At 34.2% G+C, this 17,007-nt stretch overlaps 1 protein-coding gene across 2 annotated transcripts in view; it reads right to left on the bottom strand.

The window, feature by feature from the left end:
* Nucleotides 1-17,007, bottom strand: part of LOC150079894 (KICSTOR complex protein ITFG2-like) — a 39,665-nt gene that overhangs the window by 15,287 nt on the left and 7,371 nt on the right. The window contains exons 3-8 of one of the 2 annotated variants that reach the window (XM_090382740.1): nucleotides 14,993-15,034; nucleotides 13,787-13,855; nucleotides 12,019-12,106; nucleotides 8,304-8,383; nucleotides 2,184-2,243; nucleotides 1,707-1,843 (exon numbers count right to left, since the gene is read on the bottom strand). In XM_090382740.1, coding sequence (XP_090238866.1) covers nucleotides 1,707-1,843; nucleotides 2,184-2,243; nucleotides 8,304-8,383; nucleotides 12,019-12,106; nucleotides 13,787-13,855; nucleotides 14,993-15,034 — 476 coding nt within the window. The remainder of the gene's footprint in view (nucleotides 1-1,706; nucleotides 1,844-2,183; nucleotides 2,244-8,303; nucleotides 8,384-12,018; nucleotides 12,107-13,786; nucleotides 13,856-14,992; nucleotides 15,035-17,007) is intronic. The other variant, XM_090382741.1, reaches the window with a different exon arrangement.

Here is a 17,007-nt window from a genome sequence, read left to right as displayed (position 1 = left end):
AATTAAAAACGTTTTTTAATCACGCTAAAAAACATGGTAACAGAGCTGCGGAAAGGTTTTTTGGACCACTGCCTAGGGCAAAAATGATACACTCTGGCAGAAGAAAGAAAAAGAATTTCAAGCTGCTAAAAAAAAGTAAACATAACCTTCGTCGTCCCACCCCACATTGGCCAGAACTTGAAGAAGATGTAAAAGTGGGTAGCAGATGAAAGAAATACTAGCATGAAGTGTTTGTACCAAAATGATTATGCGTAAGGCCAGGATATTAGCAGAAGGATGAGAAATTCCAAATTTTTCTGGAACAGAAGATTGATGTTACCGATTCATGCAAAGGCATGGTTTATCAATGCATACAAAAACATCAATTGCACAAAAATTACCAGCAGATCATGAAGAAAAAATACTGGAATTCCATAAATTTGTAATAAAGGCACAAAAACGAACTTCTTTTGAACTTGGCCAAATAGAAAATATGGACGAGGTCCCACTAACTTTTGATGCACCATCCAACAAAAGTGTGAATATCAAAGAACAGTCTAAAATGGTGCCAATAAAAACCACCATGAGAAAACACATACACAGTAGCTTTGAACTGCTGTGCTGGTGGCACAAAACTACCACCATTTTTAATATTTAAAAGAAAAACTCCACCTAAGGAAAAAATTCCAGAAGGTATGTTTGTTCATGTTCATCCAAAAAGGATAGATGAATCTGGAATGAATTTATGGCTCCAAAAAGTATGAGCAATGTGTCCTGGTGATCTCTTAAGGAAACCATCTCATCTCATTTGGGACCAGTTCAGAGTCCATAGAACTGAAGTCATTAAAAAGAGCGTGAGGGAATTGAATACACAGGTAGGTTGTCATTCCTGGTGGACTGACAAGCCAACTGCAGCCTTTAGATGTGTCCATAAACAAGCCAAGCCATTTAAGCAAAATATGAGAGAACAGCGGAACAAATGGATGGGAGAATCCGATCATAACCTCACACCTACAGGAAGAATGAAGAGGCCCACCACTGCACAGGTGTATGAATCTTGGAGAAATATAAGTGGTAAAATAATTATATAAAGTCTTTCAACAAAACTCGAATTAGTAATGCCCTTGACAGCACTGAAGACACTGTGTTATTTGAAGATAGTGATACCAACATTAGCGAGGAAGAGTTTTTGGGATTTGAAGGCGATGTTTTTTTTGGTTTTCAAAATGACTGAACCCTCCCTTTGCAGAACACTTGTTTTTTACCATTCCCTCACTGTCTTTTTGTTCATTTTCAATTCTAGTGGTAGTTTGCTTCATATAAAATATTATCTAATGTAGCTAAGATTCTTCTATTTCTCTTTTAAATTGCTGTATTAGTAAGTTAATAATAATAATTAAATAATGTTTTATTATACAGTACTAGTATTTTTCTTGCTGTTCCGATCACATGTTTAGGACAAGCTTTTATCTCCTATATGCATTAGAATAAATATTAAATGCCTAAATACACTAAAACTTTTTTTCCTTAATTTTCCTTTCTAAAATGGGGGTGCATCCTAAATGCCCATGTGTTTTATATGCCGTCAAATACGGTAATTTTTTTTTAAGTGTCAGTATAAATGCGTTTTGGACTTATGGTTTTAACAATTCAGGACATAAAATATGATGTATTTAACATTAACATAAAGAAAATCATATTTTTCAAAATAAAAATAAAAAAATTACCTATTATCATCAGATGCAATATTCTCTTCATCAGAAGAAATTAAAGAACATTCCAATATGATATAAGTTCCTCCAGGCTGTGCCACAAGAATATTGGGTATACATTCAGGTGTAGGGTTCAAGGAAATAGTGCCAACCTAACAAAGGTACTAACCCTTAGCATTTTTATTTTAAGTCATGACTGGCATTAATTTAACAATAATATTAAAGTTTCCAAAAAAAAAAAAAATAAATAAATAAAGCTATTTTATATTAATAATATCAAATTTGATATTATATTAATAATATCAAATTTGATATTGTATTAATAATATCAAATCATTCTGAAAACTATCAAAAAGTTACATAAATACTCTGATATTAAAAATAAATATTAAATTTAACTTTTCCCTATTAATTTCCTATAACTTTAGTTACAGGAAAATACAGAAACATATTTATTACCTTATGAAATCTCATACATAAATTTACACTTACCTGATTAGCAAATTCCCACTTATGCAATCCTACCAGTTTACCCTTAATTTCTCCAGGGTTCTGTATTAAATAAAGATTAAATGTAATATTAACAGAGCTTACTGTGATGTAATATATGTTACATTATTAAAGTTACATTAAAAAAAGTAAAAACTGCTTTTTTTACTCATGATTAAAGTCAATTTATTCTATAAAAGCTGAATGATTTTCATGGACAGAGGAAAATATATTAAAAAAACTTTTTTTTTCATTTGCATCTTTTGACTATATTAATCTGATTTCTCTTTTTGTTTGATTAAGTGCATTTATTATTTGAAAATATTACTAAGAAATATATTAAATATCTGACTTAACAGATAGACAAACAATTAACTATTAAAAAGGAAGGGTAGAATTATTTTGTAAAAGGAGGTTTTTTAAAATACACAAAGTATATGAAGTGCAGATACTCTCCAATTTATGTTGTTCTAAATTACATTTTTTTGATATATAATGTCATTTAACTTAAAAAACTTCTGTTGCTTCCTTCTCCTCAACAAGAAGTACTATATGGAACAAACTCTCAACAATAGGGACTTGCTTGTTTTTGACAATGCACCTGGCCAACCTCTTAATTACAAAGAAGACCCAGACATCATACAAGCTGTTTTCATGCCAACAAAACAACCGCTTTTTTTAAATCGATAAACCAAAGGGTCACAATGACATTCTAAGCCTATTATCTCTGGCAGACAATGCAACAACTGATCAATGGGATAGACAGTGAAGACCAGCCATCAGTTTGGGAGTTCTGGTGGAAGATATGATAGTAAGAAGTCCACAGGCAACTTTGCAGTATCATGGGAGGATGTTGTTCAGGCTACAATGAATGGTGTATGGCAGAATATATGGTTGGAGTGCATTCACACTGTGCAGAAACTCAGCAGTGTGCTGGAAGTTAAAGACTGTAGAACTGGCTTCTACAAAGTGAACATAAGTAAGTAATATGGTGCTGGAAGTGCACGATGCTAATTGACTAATGAGGATCTGAATGAGTTATAATAACAATGAATAAGAGTGCAGGAGGAAGAGAAAATGCAGGGAGACAGCACTACAAGTAAAACAACTCATAACAAAAGGATGACTGAAGCCTTCATTTTGTTTGAGAAAGGGATGCCCATTTTTGTTGAAGATGATCCAAACAATGCAGGGAGCAGCAAGTCAGTCAGGGACTGAGTGATCATTTGCACTGCTGTAATGAATTCTATCAAGGGAAGAAGTAAAATTCTGTTCTTGTATTCTTAAAATGTAAATAATTTAGTATGACTAATAAAGTATGTAAATAAATTATGTATATACAGTAGATTGTAGAAATAATGGCACCCCAAATAACAGAACATTCAAGCTAACGGCACATTGAGATCGGATGTTTACATACAGTGCAGATGTCTTGCAGTGCCGAAAAAAGAAAGCAGCAAGTCACATGATTACTGTATTTGTTTACATCCGCCATTTTGAAAGTGAATTCTGTACTGATATCACAGGTTATACTGCCGCTTTACGTTTATTTTTAAATTAAAAATCCCTCACTATAGCTCCTAAAGTTAATAAATCTCATGCAGAGAAGAAAAGAAGAATAACATTAAAACTTGGTGACAAACTTGATATAATCCAAACTATTACATTAGGCTCACCCAGTAAGTTATTTCATATACCCATGTGTATTGTATCTGTAAATTGTGTGTGTTCTCTGGCTAATTCGCCCCAGTTTCTAGGGAAAAAACTTTGCTATCTATGTCTGAGACCGACTAACTCAGCTACAACACAGTTTTTTTCACTCAAAAAAAGTCCATAAAAGTTCCTCACATCATCAACATGATTTGAAGCCAGGCCTTTTCCACCCAGTGTTGGGAGGAGGGTGACAATACCACTGGGTTACCCATGCAGACTAAACTTGATATTATAAAGAAAAGAATGGGGTGTAAGTAGGAGCGTATTAATAGCAGAATATAACACTGGATCATCAACATGTTTATGTTTTCTATGTGCAGTTAATAAAATTGCATTCTTAATCTCTCTTTTTCTTATTTAGCCTCATTATTTCTGCATTAAATATATTAAAAATAAACCTTTCTAGATAAAGAAAAAATCGAAATAACGGCATCATGAACCCCTGAAGGTGCCTTTATTCTGAAAGTCTACTGTAATATAATATGTGTCTATTTTATTGCTTTCCTGTTTTAATATTGATTATTTTAATTTTAATGAGTAAAGCTTAAATTAAGTTGGTGAGTTGAAAAAACTTTATAACACATAAATGTGTGTAAAGTAAAAAGCATGTCCAACCTACATTGTTTCAATACACATTGCCATTAATAGGAATACATCCAATGTAAATCAGGGATGTGTATTTTAATCAAAAAAAAGTAAAAAGATAAAGTGCAGCCATTATCAACCCACTGCAGGATGGAAGCCTCCTCAACAATTCATGCTGAGGGAAATGGACCATAATCTGCCACGCTGGTCCAGTGCGGGTTGGCAGATCGACCGTATTCAGCAGTCAGGGGCTTGAACCCCGGTCTACTCAAAGAGCGTGTGCTACTGCACTCTCACTCCTGACCACTCGGCTACGGAGGCATATCACTCTAACTTATCTTGGTCTATAGTGGAAAGGAAACTATGTTTACCGAGTCTGAAACTGATTTAACTAAAAATTAACTTAATCATGTCTTTGGTCTTACCAAAATAAGTGTGTGTGCAGGTCAAACTTTGCACTTTAATTCATTTTTTACTTACATAGCTGAACTGATCATTGTTATCTGTTAAAGTATAATACTCCAAATTGGTTTCTTCATAAAATATCTCATTAGGAATTGTGTTTGGCATAAAAATTTGATAATTCTGAAAGTTTATTTTTAGTACACACACAGTAGTACTACTGTTTAATATTTTTATGCTTAAATATTATTTTTTAAAAAATACAGTAACAAACATTGCACTTGACATCAAACCTTTTTGTTTAGTTTTAACAATAAAAAAAACAATTGTTTAATACATAAGATTAACATTTGGGATTGATTACACTGCTTAGTATTTACTTTAGCTAGATCAGTGCTTAATAAAGGATATTTATAAGAGAAATTTAGCATAAGAATAATAAAAATTGCTGCAGAAGAGACGGTGGTATGATGCTATGGGCTTAAAGCGAATCCACTGTTACATTTTGGATGGGTTTTCCATGACTGTTTTTAAGAAAAATTGTATGATGAGCAGTCAGTCTCATCTATCAGCAAATTACAATCTCCTAGCTATTAGATGATTGTAGTCTATCATTGGGATTGAAGTATGTAGTCTTTCCTGAAATCCAAGTATATCATATACTTAGATTTCAGGAAAGCTTTTGATACCGTTGCACATGGAAGACTGGTGTACAAATTGGAGCGGTATGTATTAAGGGCAAGTTACTGCAATGGATAGAGGATGGTTGAGTGGGAGATGGCAGAGAGTGGTAATAAATGGACACTGTTCTACATGGACTAATGTTATTAGCGGAGCCCCCCAAGGGTTCTGTGCTGGGCCCATTGTTGTTTTGTGTATTTATCAATGATATCGAGGAAGGTATATCAGGCTTAATGTCCAAGGTTGGCAGGGTTGTTAATAACGGTAAAGACAGTATGCTAATGCAACAGGATCTAGAAAAGTTAGACAGATGGGCAACTGAAGTTTAATATTGACAAATGCAAAGTACTCCACATGGGTAGAGCAGTGCAGACTGCTGTCAGAGCAGGTCATGGAGTTTTGTCAATGATATATAGGAATTTTGCTAGCAGAGACAAGGAGGTGATTATCCCTTTGTATAAGGCAATGGTCAGGCCACATCTTGGGTAGTGTATACAGGTCTGGAGGCCTCATTTTAGGAAGGATGTAGAGTTACTAGAACAAGTACAGAGAAGGGCAACAAGATTGGTGAGAGGAACAAAAGGGGGTGTGTTTACGAAGAAAGACTTAAGTTCTGCAAGTTGCAGCATTTGGAGACTAGGCACCTGTGAGGTGATCTGATTGAGGTGTATAAGGACTTGAATGGTTTGAGCAGGCTCAATACTGATGGGATACTTCTGCTTGCTCAGATTAAGAATCTCAGAGGGCATAGATTCAAACTGAGGAAAGACAGTTGTAGAATAGATGTGTGGAAATTTGCCTTTAGCCAGCAGGTAGTCCATTGCTGGAACAGACTTCCATCTGTTGTTGTGGAAGTTGATAGCTTAAATAAATTTAAGGCTGAACTAGACAAACATTTGGAGTGACTGGGTGAAATGGGAAGTTTTTTTTGTTTTTTTTGGCTGATGCTGTATAAGCTTGCTTTCTTGCATCATATGCCTCAACTAATGCTAATGGTCATGAAATTTTTCTTCAAACTTTTCTGCTAATTACAAGAAAGAGAGAAAGGACCAACTAGAACCGAATCAGAAAGAACTGATTCTAAGTGAACTGTCCTAGGTATTTGTATTCAAATTAGTACAACTGACAGAAACTAACAAAAATTATGAAATTATATTTAAGAATGCTCTCTAAGGCAAGAGAGCCAAATTTATATTCTTTAAACAGAAGGATATGGATTCCATCAACTTCTTTATTTCAATTTTTTGAATCTTTTCAATGTTTTTCGTCTTACTGTCATATTTATCAGTGTAAATTTAAACTCCAAACAGTATGAAATTAAAAATTATATTCACATCTTGGCAATACTAATTATCAAACTGTTTAAGTATTCAAGTATTTAAACAATCAGAACATTAATGCAGTGTTAGGTACTGCCAATAATCAAAAAAAGATGACGAGCTCAGATGATCAACCGAGTTCACACATGCACTTGAGTCAATATATTACCGATGAATTTTTTTTTCTGTAAATGTTCATTCCTTTATTTTATATAAAAACATATACCTTCTAAAACATTTATTAAATAAAGGGAATATATTTTGAGATGTTAAGTTTCTTATGCTTGTCGTTTAACTTTTAAATTCCAGTGGACTTTATTATATAAACTATGACAAATCAGGATAAATGGTAAAATGTTTCTTAAATTATTTTTAAAACTTGAAAGCCTACTTTGAATAATCATGGTCCTACCTTTAATATCTGGACATGTCTATATTTTGAAATAACATTTATTTACAGAAAACTAATAACATGCTGAAACCTCAAGTTTCTGTGAAATACACTCCACCAGTTTTGCAAATGTAATGTCCTCCAATATTTTGCAACACTTGGCCTTCAAAGAGCAACCAGTTTGGCTGTTTTTAGAGAAATCTCCCTTCACATGCACCTGACAATCCAATTCATTCCAGAGGTTTTCTACAGGATTGAGGTTAAGGCTATGGGCTGGTCAGTCCAACTTTTCAATGCTCGTGTCCTCAAACCAGTCCATCACAACACAAGCAAAATGGCATGGAGCATTGTCTTACTGATACAGAATGGTGGCAGGCCTTATGCCAAGCTAGGTGACATGTGGCATTAGTCAGTATAATTAGTGGTTTGTGGATGGCCACATGATCATGATAACCCATATCATGCAGCATTCTACACACTGTACAAGTGTCAACATGGTCCCAATTGCTTCAATGAGGGTGTGTGTGTGTGTGTGTGTGTGTGTGTGCGCGCGCGCGTGCACGCATGTGTATGCTGCAGCAACATTGACCTGCATTTCAAGCAGACAATCCTTTGCAGTGCTCCTTGCAGGTTCCCAGGTAGTTCTGTGATGGTTTTAGCACCAGTCTGCTTTCATCTGTAGATCACTCCAATTGTTGACCTAAGAAACTTTGGTGTTGCTGAAATGTCACATACAGAATGATTGTTTATGTGCTCATATTATCATTCCATGATGGAAATCTGTTAAATCCATCAATCACGGCATGTTGCATTCAGTCTTACTAGTGTCACTTCAAAGTTGTGCATGACGTGACTAACTGTCAACGGATGTGTGTTGATATTAAAGGTTGGGGTAGTGTACATTCTGCAATTTAATTTTTTTATGTGCACAGTTTGAATTATGAGAAGTAAAACAAAGAAAACTATATCTTAGAAGTAAGTACAAAACCTTATTAAACAATAAAAATTAAAATTTTTGTTCAAAACATCTACCTGTGAAAGTTTTACCCAACGATATGTGCGCACAACACGATCGGTAAGACCCAAAACAAGTTCTACAGCTCCATCACAATCTGGAAATCATTTCAAAATAGGTCAAAATATTTCAAAAAATCATAATGCTACATATTATTTCTGCACTGATTTATAATTGGCATCACTGTCATGATATAAAACATTCCATGTTCTTACTGTGAAAGCATATTATTTTTGTCTAAAAAATATCATAAAGAAATATATAGCCTAAAAAATATTCAGGCACTGGCTACTGAAAGCAGCCAACACCTGATATAGTGATACAGTGAGAAGAAATAACAATATACACAGAGTGATCACTGAATTATGACTACCATTATGAAAAGTGAATGCAATCCATTGACCATGAGAGATATGAGAGTGTGCAGTTAGTCGTGGTTCAGTAGGTAGTAAAATTCGAGTTTGATGGGTAAAAGGAGGGATTTATCGGACCTTGATAAAGGACAGATTGTGGGAACTTGATGAGCTGGTGTCTAGATTTGGGTAGTCAACTCTTGAAGAGTTGACTACCCAATACAACGTGGGCCAACCCGGAACAATATCTGGAATGAACATGCATTGCACGCTCGCACGTATGGGCTATACCAGCAGACCAAGGTTCATCAGCGTAAAAGACTCGCCTGGTGCAAAAAGCATGCAAGTTGGGCATTAGAAGACTGGAAGAAGGTGTGCTGGATTGGATGAGTCACGTTATTTACTCCACACCATGGATGGTTGTGTACGGATTTGACGTCAACATGAGACTCTTGATCCATCATGCATGGTATCAAAAGTGCAGGCTGGCGGTGGCAGTTGTATGGTGTGGGGCATGTTTCACCGGCAGGAACTGGGACCCCTGGTGCATGTGGAACAACGTATCACTGGTCTCTGCTATCGTCAACTGCTTGCTGACTGTGCACACTCTGCTATGTTACACTTTCTCCCGAATGGCGATGGTGTCTTCCAAGATGACAATGTGCCGAGCCATCGGGCACTTGTTGTGCAGGAATGGTTTGAGGAACATATTTCCAGCATACTGATTGGCCTCTGAACTCCCCTGATATCAATCCCTTAGAGCACTTGTAGGACACTATGGAAAGGCATATCAGGCATCTGGATATACCAATCACCTCCATACCTGCATTGCTGGCCACATTACACACAGCTTGGTTGGCCAAACCTCCCGAACGTGTCTGACATCTTGTTGAATCAATGCCATGCTGGATAGCTGCTGTACTGAGGGCAAAAGGAGGACCTATGAAGTACTAGGTAGGTGGTCATAATTCAGTGATCACTCAGCGTATGTAGCAATAACAGTGAATAGAGAATTTCATGTGTATTTATTTACATATCACATCAGTACATAAGTGCCACGAACACGGAAAATCACCAATTACTGTTGTGTATATTGAACACGTGATGAGCAGAAAACAAGTACCAGTATATTTTAAAACAGTAAAAGCAGGATGTGCTGATATTCAAGATGAACCATCCACAATAAAAAAAAAAAAAAAACTAACAGCATAAAAACAATTCAACATATTTAAGCCAAAGAAATCTTCAAAAGACAGCTTCACAAAATCATCATCTTTGAATTTCAATATTCGTCCATGTTTCCATCACTGCTATTATATTCATAGTGACAACATATGCACGTATGAAGCACACTGATCCATTTCCTTCTGTGCAAAACATAAGGGATACATAGAAATGGTGCTCTTATTTTCTGTATATCTCTGTATGCAGTAGAACAGCAATTATCCAAATAATCCACACCAAGGTAATCCACGTATTTAAATCCGAATAATCAAACAACATATGACTACATAAATTCCATTTTATAAATCTGTATGTATCATCATGTTTGACACAGAAAAGTATCTCTTATTAGGTTAAAACTGACAATTCATAGTTGTTTAAAGGAATATTTGATCTCTCTTGATCTTTTTCTCATGAAAAACCTTTCCAAGTACACGGTCAAGGTAAGTGGTCCTCTATGCACCTCAGATCACAAACTGGGGATGGTCTATTCTCCAACAAAGCATTTCTCTCGTGGCCTTTTTCAGCCTCATGTTTCAAATGCATGTCTCAAATGCAGCCTCCAAACCTGAATGTGGTATTCAGATGCAATCTCTGGAATACAACAAATCATTGAAAAAACACCATGCACCTTCCTGGCTGCCTACTTACAGTACATGCTAATCTCTGCTAATGTTCATCTCTGACTTATTAAAGAACCCAAGTTGCTTTTTTTTTTTTTTTTTCATTTATGCCCTTTGGATATACCCTGCCTGTTGTATACATTATTCCCAGGTTACCATTTCCCAAAACCTTACATTTGGCAGCATTCAATGTAACTTGGCACACCCAGGGTCCCAAGCTGGATATCATCATTCTTCTCTTTCTTGGTGATTCCTTTCTACTTCTGTCTGTCTCTTTCTCACTCTGAGGGTAACTTGGGATTTTTTTTTTGCTGGTGCAGCATAAGCCTCAGGCTTCCTTGCACCATATGGCTAATAATAATAATAATAATAACTGTAATTTCTCTGACCACCCATTAAGCATGTACAAATGTACAAATCTTTCATAGACTCCATTACCTTCCCTGCCTGAAGTTAAACTAACCTCTACGGTCCTTATCCCCCCCCCCCAACCACATGTATTGGTAAGACATTGGTACTAATACGATCCAAAGAAATTACTCATGAGTCTAACAACAATTTCAAAATTAACCCCAAGGACTTGGTCCATTCCTTTACAGCCTCTTTAGGGTAAATATTTCTGTACCCAGGGTGTTACTCACTTTCACACAAAATATTGTTTTTTGTAGGATCCTCTTGTGTAATAACAATATCACATAATGTAGCTATAAGCTTGGGTATACAGGCACCATATTCCCCACCTGGAAAGGAACATTCTGCTATGAAAATTAAAACAAAATATCTATTTAGCTCACCAGTGATATCTTCTTAATTATCTATGAATCTGCCATATCCACTGAACAAATATTGAATCTGATTTATTCTTTTCTTCTTTGTGTGTGTGGTATGGGAGTTTAATGGTGCAAAAGCTGCTGTGGCTATAGTGTGCCTATTTTTTTCTTTATATTTATGGATGAATAAAACTCCTCGTCACCATTCTGGGCTCTCTTGGCCAGTGCTTTCTCATACTCAGACTTCACTCCTAATCTCCTCTGTGGTCTTGCTACAAATCAACTTATAATTATATGAATCTGAGCACCCACCACTCTATAATTGTCCCATATGGCCTTTTTCTGCTCTACCAAACTTGCTAAATCCTCAATGAGATGGGAGATGGTCGAACTCAGGGATGCATCTGGATGTGCACCCCATTGCACGAGCTTGAGAATAATCTTCATGGTTAATTTTAGAGTGTAACTTACACTTAATTAATGTAATATTAGATTCTTAATCTGTAGAAACCTAATAAACACCTTGCTGCTTGATGTACTTACATCAAGCATCAAGATTCTATAATAACTGTTTGTCCTTGATAAAGCTGTAATTAATGTTTACATAAAATATCAGTATATTAGAAAATAAATAAATAAACTTTATCATTCTCTATTGGATTCATAAACATTCCTCCTACAATGGGGTAGGCAGTCAGAATTGCTGAACTCAATAACTAATATAACTCAAAAATTAAAGATATTGGAAAAATTACTTCTTACCTACATCAGCAAGCATTGATGCTTTGGTGTTGGCAGGCAGCCTTTGAACATGGAAAACTTGTAACTGTAGTGCTCGTTTATCTTCCTCCTACAACATTTGTTTTAATGTCAAACATTATTAAAAAATATATCACTGAATAATTTTTTATTTTTTTTTAAATGGAAGAGCTGAATAGAAAAGGGGTAAGTTCCAACACAGACATATAGACACAAATTTTGTGTTTGTGTGTGTTGGAACTTACTTTACATTATATATAACAACATGCAAATAAAGAATTCAAGGAAAGAAGGAAGAGAAATTAAGTAGTTGTTTTGTAAGCAACATGTAAAACAGCAACCTTTCCCATATTCAACATTTATGAGTGTTCAATGTGCCACATAAAGGGAAATACACCTTTTTCAACCACGTTGTTTGTTCTAGCACCAAGTTTGAAAGAATAAGTAAGTGCTGACATGATAATAACGCGTCATCTCAGCCCTTCCACAACAGCAGAACAATGCATAATTGACAATCGTTAGAAGTAGCATATAGAATATTAAGATTATTAAAATACCGAATTATATGCTCACCACAGACTGAAACTGGGATTAAAAAGTGTTTTCTTTAATTTATATACATTACTAACCTGTATTATCTCCTGGGTAACCATATTAGAATATGATTATGCAATTTCTATCCTGCAAAGCAGGATAGAAATTGCATGTAAATGCAATGTAAAGTACTACACATGGGAAACAGCAACCCCAGAGCAACGTATCAACTCTGTGGTACTACACTGACAGTGGTAGAGAATGAAAGGGACCTGGGGGTGGTTGTGCAGGCAGATATGAAGTTCTCTGAGCAGTGCAGACGGGCTGCAAGAGTAGCTCATGGTGTATTGTCAATGATATATAGGAATTTTTCTAGCAGGGATAAGGAGGTGATTATTCCCTTGTATAAGGCAATGGTCAGGCCACACCTAGAGTACTGTATACAGGTCTGGAGGCCTCATTTCAAGAAGGATGTAGAGCTGCTGGAACGAGTACAGAGAAGGACAACAAGATTAGTGAATGGAACAAAGGGGTGCTCTTACGAAGAAAGGCTTAAGATTTGCAAATTACAGTGTCTGGAGACTAGGCACCAGTGAGGTGATCTGATAGAGGTGTATAAAGCCTTGAATGGTTTGAGCATGCTCAATGCTGATGGGATTCTTCCTCTCGCTCAGAATAATCACCTGAGAGGGCATAAATTCAAATTGAGGAAAGACAGATGTAGGATAGACGTGCGGAAATTTGCCTTTAGCCAGCGGGTGGTTGGTTGGTGGAACAGACTTCCATCCCTTGTCATGGAAGTTGATAGCCTAAATAAGTTTAAGGCTCAGCTGGACAGGTATTTTGAACGAACAGAGGGGTGAAGTGGAAGTGGTTTTTTTTTTTTTTTTTGGCTGATGCTGCATAAGCTTGCTTTCTTGCATCAAATGCCTCTACTAATGCTAATGCTAAGCATAACAAACACTTACCAAATTCTGATACTCTACTAATCACTTAGAAAAATCATCCCATTTTCCTCCATTCAAAGAAAACTTGAATAATATGGAGTTTCAACCAATGGGAGGCATATATTCTAAGTTATGTTCTAATTTATGTACGTAAAATACGTACAATATATATTTTACGTAGAATTTACATAAAATACGTTTATACGTAGAATTCTATAGTTGGTAACTTTTAAAAAATTTCAAAACTAAAATTTCTAAAAGAAGAAACTGCTTTCTCTTTATGCTCTTACCTGTTTATTACTATCCTTAACACAAAAAATATGACACCATCCTTCCCCACTAATACTCATTAGGCTGTTCTAAAAAAAAAATTACATTAATTATTAAAACAAAGTAGAAATTTAACCAAACTAGTTTCAAACTTACATTCACCATTCAACAAAATCATTATTTAAATTGTAATCCTAATGAAATTAATAGCTGCAATATTTTTAAGGAGCTCTATAATTAGCCAGTAGTTTTATATGCTAATAAATAACTTTCATACAAAAGAATAAATCCTGAAAAACTGAATTTTATTTCTCCTACCACGTGCATGTTTTTCAATATTTATTTAAAATGTTAAATAAAAATCCTTAGTTTTTATTGTTAGTAACACAAAAATTTAAAGGTTGTACACATTTCTGTATTTAATGCCGGGGGCTCACATCTGGTGAGTATGGGCTTGGCACACCCAGGGTCCTGAGCTAGATATCATCATTCTTCTCTTTCTTGGTGATTCCCTTCTACTTTTGACTCTCTCTCTCTCTCTCTCTCTCTCTCTCTTAGGGCAACTTGGGAATTTTCTTTTTTTTCCTGGTGCAGCATAAGCCTCAGGCTTCCTTGCACCATATGGCTATTAATAATAATAATAATAATAATATAGTAAAGATTGAAGATTATATTTCATTGCAGGCAATGAAATAATTCAAAAACTATTTAAAATTAAAATATAACATATAACCTTTATAATAAAGAGACCTTGGGTATCAGATATATTCATATTGATAAGAATATTGCAACCACTGACCTAAATATAAAACAATTTATTTAAAAATTAACTATAAAAGAAAACCATTGTGGGCATAAAAGATATAAAAAAAATTAAAATGCATGGTATAGAAATTAAAAATGATAAGAATATAATATGTGAAACAGCAAATAAATGATAAAATAAGCATACAAGAAACTTTCGAGACGTAGGGACCTCTTTTTCAACTCACAGGTCAGTGGTTGCAATATTCTTATCATTATTCAACTCAAAGGTCAGTATTTGCTTATCAGTATTTCAACTCACAGGTCAGTGGTTGCAATATTCTTATCAATATTCTTTGCTGGTTAGCAAGCAACATTTGCTGAATGGCATCATTACCATACCAAATGCTCCTGTGATCATATTATCAAATCTCTGATAAGGTTTTTTGAATTAATGTAGTTATTTAAAAAATTATACATACCCTTCCTTCATTTAAAACATCACCAATTACAACTGAAGTGACCTAAAAAAAAGCAGTTTAAAAGTAATTTGTAGTTATGATCACAAGAATTAAATAGTTAATCTAAAAAAAATTAATCCTAAGGAAATGAACTAAACATGCTTCAGCAGTACTCAAACTTTAGTGTCCAAGGACCCTTCTTCTTTTTCATTAAAATTTTTTTACAGATTCAAGTTTAATAAATTCATTTATGACTGCAGCACATGCTTGAGAATATTTACTCAAAATGTAGTCATAAAGGATCGGTACTTGTAGCTAAGTACATTCTTTAAAATCTGGCGGCATCAGGGATTGAGAGGTGCTGGATTTTAAAATTTTTCGAATATTAGAGAGATATACATAATGGTTGAGCAGTTTTGGAGAAGCATAATTTCAATCAATATTAAGCACTAATGAATGAATTTATTTATATTAGTAAATATTTATAATGACTAAAAGATAGTACTGGTGGTTAAAATGTAAATAAAAGTTCAATTTGTTAATTGTAAACAAATAACAATAAACAAGTAATAGCAAACTATCATGTACTGTAATTTCAATTTTAAATTGCATGACTTGAATGTGCTTCAGCGAAATACTTTTGCAAGACAAAAAAAAAAAAAATCAACTGTCCTTACTGAATAATTATAACAAAGTTATGTGTAATTTTTATCAACTTATATGAAATTTTCAAGTTAATAATGTACTGTGGAGAAATTCAATCAAATAAAAGACTGCTAGGTTTCATTTTATCCATCATTATAACTATAGCAAAATAAAAAAAGGTGACTTAAGGCCATTCAATCATTAGACCTCTTCCATAACAATGGCACAGAATGGGAAGCTGATAAAGCAATATGCTTTAATCTTCTCTTCAATAGCCATAGCACAACAGCTCAAACACTAAGGTTTAGATAAATGAAAAGTGAAAGAGTGCAGGTGAAATAAGTAATGTTTTCGTCCCTACAAGAATAGTTTTAATGCGATATGAGTAAGTAATAAGCTGAGACGATTTACTTCTACATTACTTCTTTAACCACTGACTCCATCATTTTCCCTAGAACAGAAGGGAAAATGATGGAGTTACTAACCATCAAACTAAAATGTTTATAAACTATTATTCTGATAATAAATTGCAATTTCTTGTGCGTTTTTGGGTTCACATTTAAAATTAACACCCTGCACTATGCTGTACTGGGGGAGTAATTTGTAAACAGCATATGTAACTATGAAAAACTTTTGTACTATATTTTGAAATGCGCATGCATGCATGTGCAAACACAGAGATGCATCAGGAAAAATCTTTTACAAATAGATTTACTATTTCACTAATTGAAAAAAAAAAAAAAAAAAAAACATTTTCTTTATAGTGACCTCCAAATAAAGGTATTGGAATCTATAGTATTCTAATACTATATGTGGTTTGAGAAGACATTTGATGTCGAACTTAATTTTCTGTAGACTGTAACTCTGAAAATATAATATATAGCAGGCATTGTGCTTAGGAGGGCATGGCTTAAACTGCACATTATACGTTACTCCAGGGCAAGTCCCAATGTTTAATGTACTGAACTTTTAAAGCTATTGGTATGAAGGCACAGAATGCATTATATTTTTATGTATACTGTCAGGCCCATCCTACAGTTTTAGTATGAGTCCTTGTAAATTTTGAAAAGTGCTATTTGAAATGAAAAACAAAAGACAAACTTACAATTTTTTTTATAAATTCAAAAGAACCCAAAACATCCAATAAAATACTGAAAAGACAACATAAAAAAGCATGTAATTTTTACATAAAAATATTAAAAAATTACTATAAACTGCTTTCTGGGAAATATCCTGCAAAAAAATTAATTTTATTATTTTATTGATTAAAAAAATTAAAATCAGCAAAATAAAATATTTATATTCTGTACACTATTAAGTATAAATTATAAAAATACTTTTACTACTGATATATAATGCATAAGCATTAAGCATTTAAGTTATTTTCTTTT

The sequence above is a fragment of the Mastigoproctus giganteus genome, chromosome 10, assembly GCF_048544385.1.
Source record: "Mastigoproctus giganteus isolate SK-2022 chromosome 10, ASM4854438v1, whole genome shotgun sequence".
Lineage (NCBI taxonomy): Eukaryota > Metazoa > Arthropoda > Arachnida > Uropygi > Thelyphonidae > Mastigoproctus > Mastigoproctus giganteus.
The sequence above is the reverse complement of the archived record's forward strand: the minus strand, read 5'-3'. Positions and strand labels throughout refer to the sequence as shown.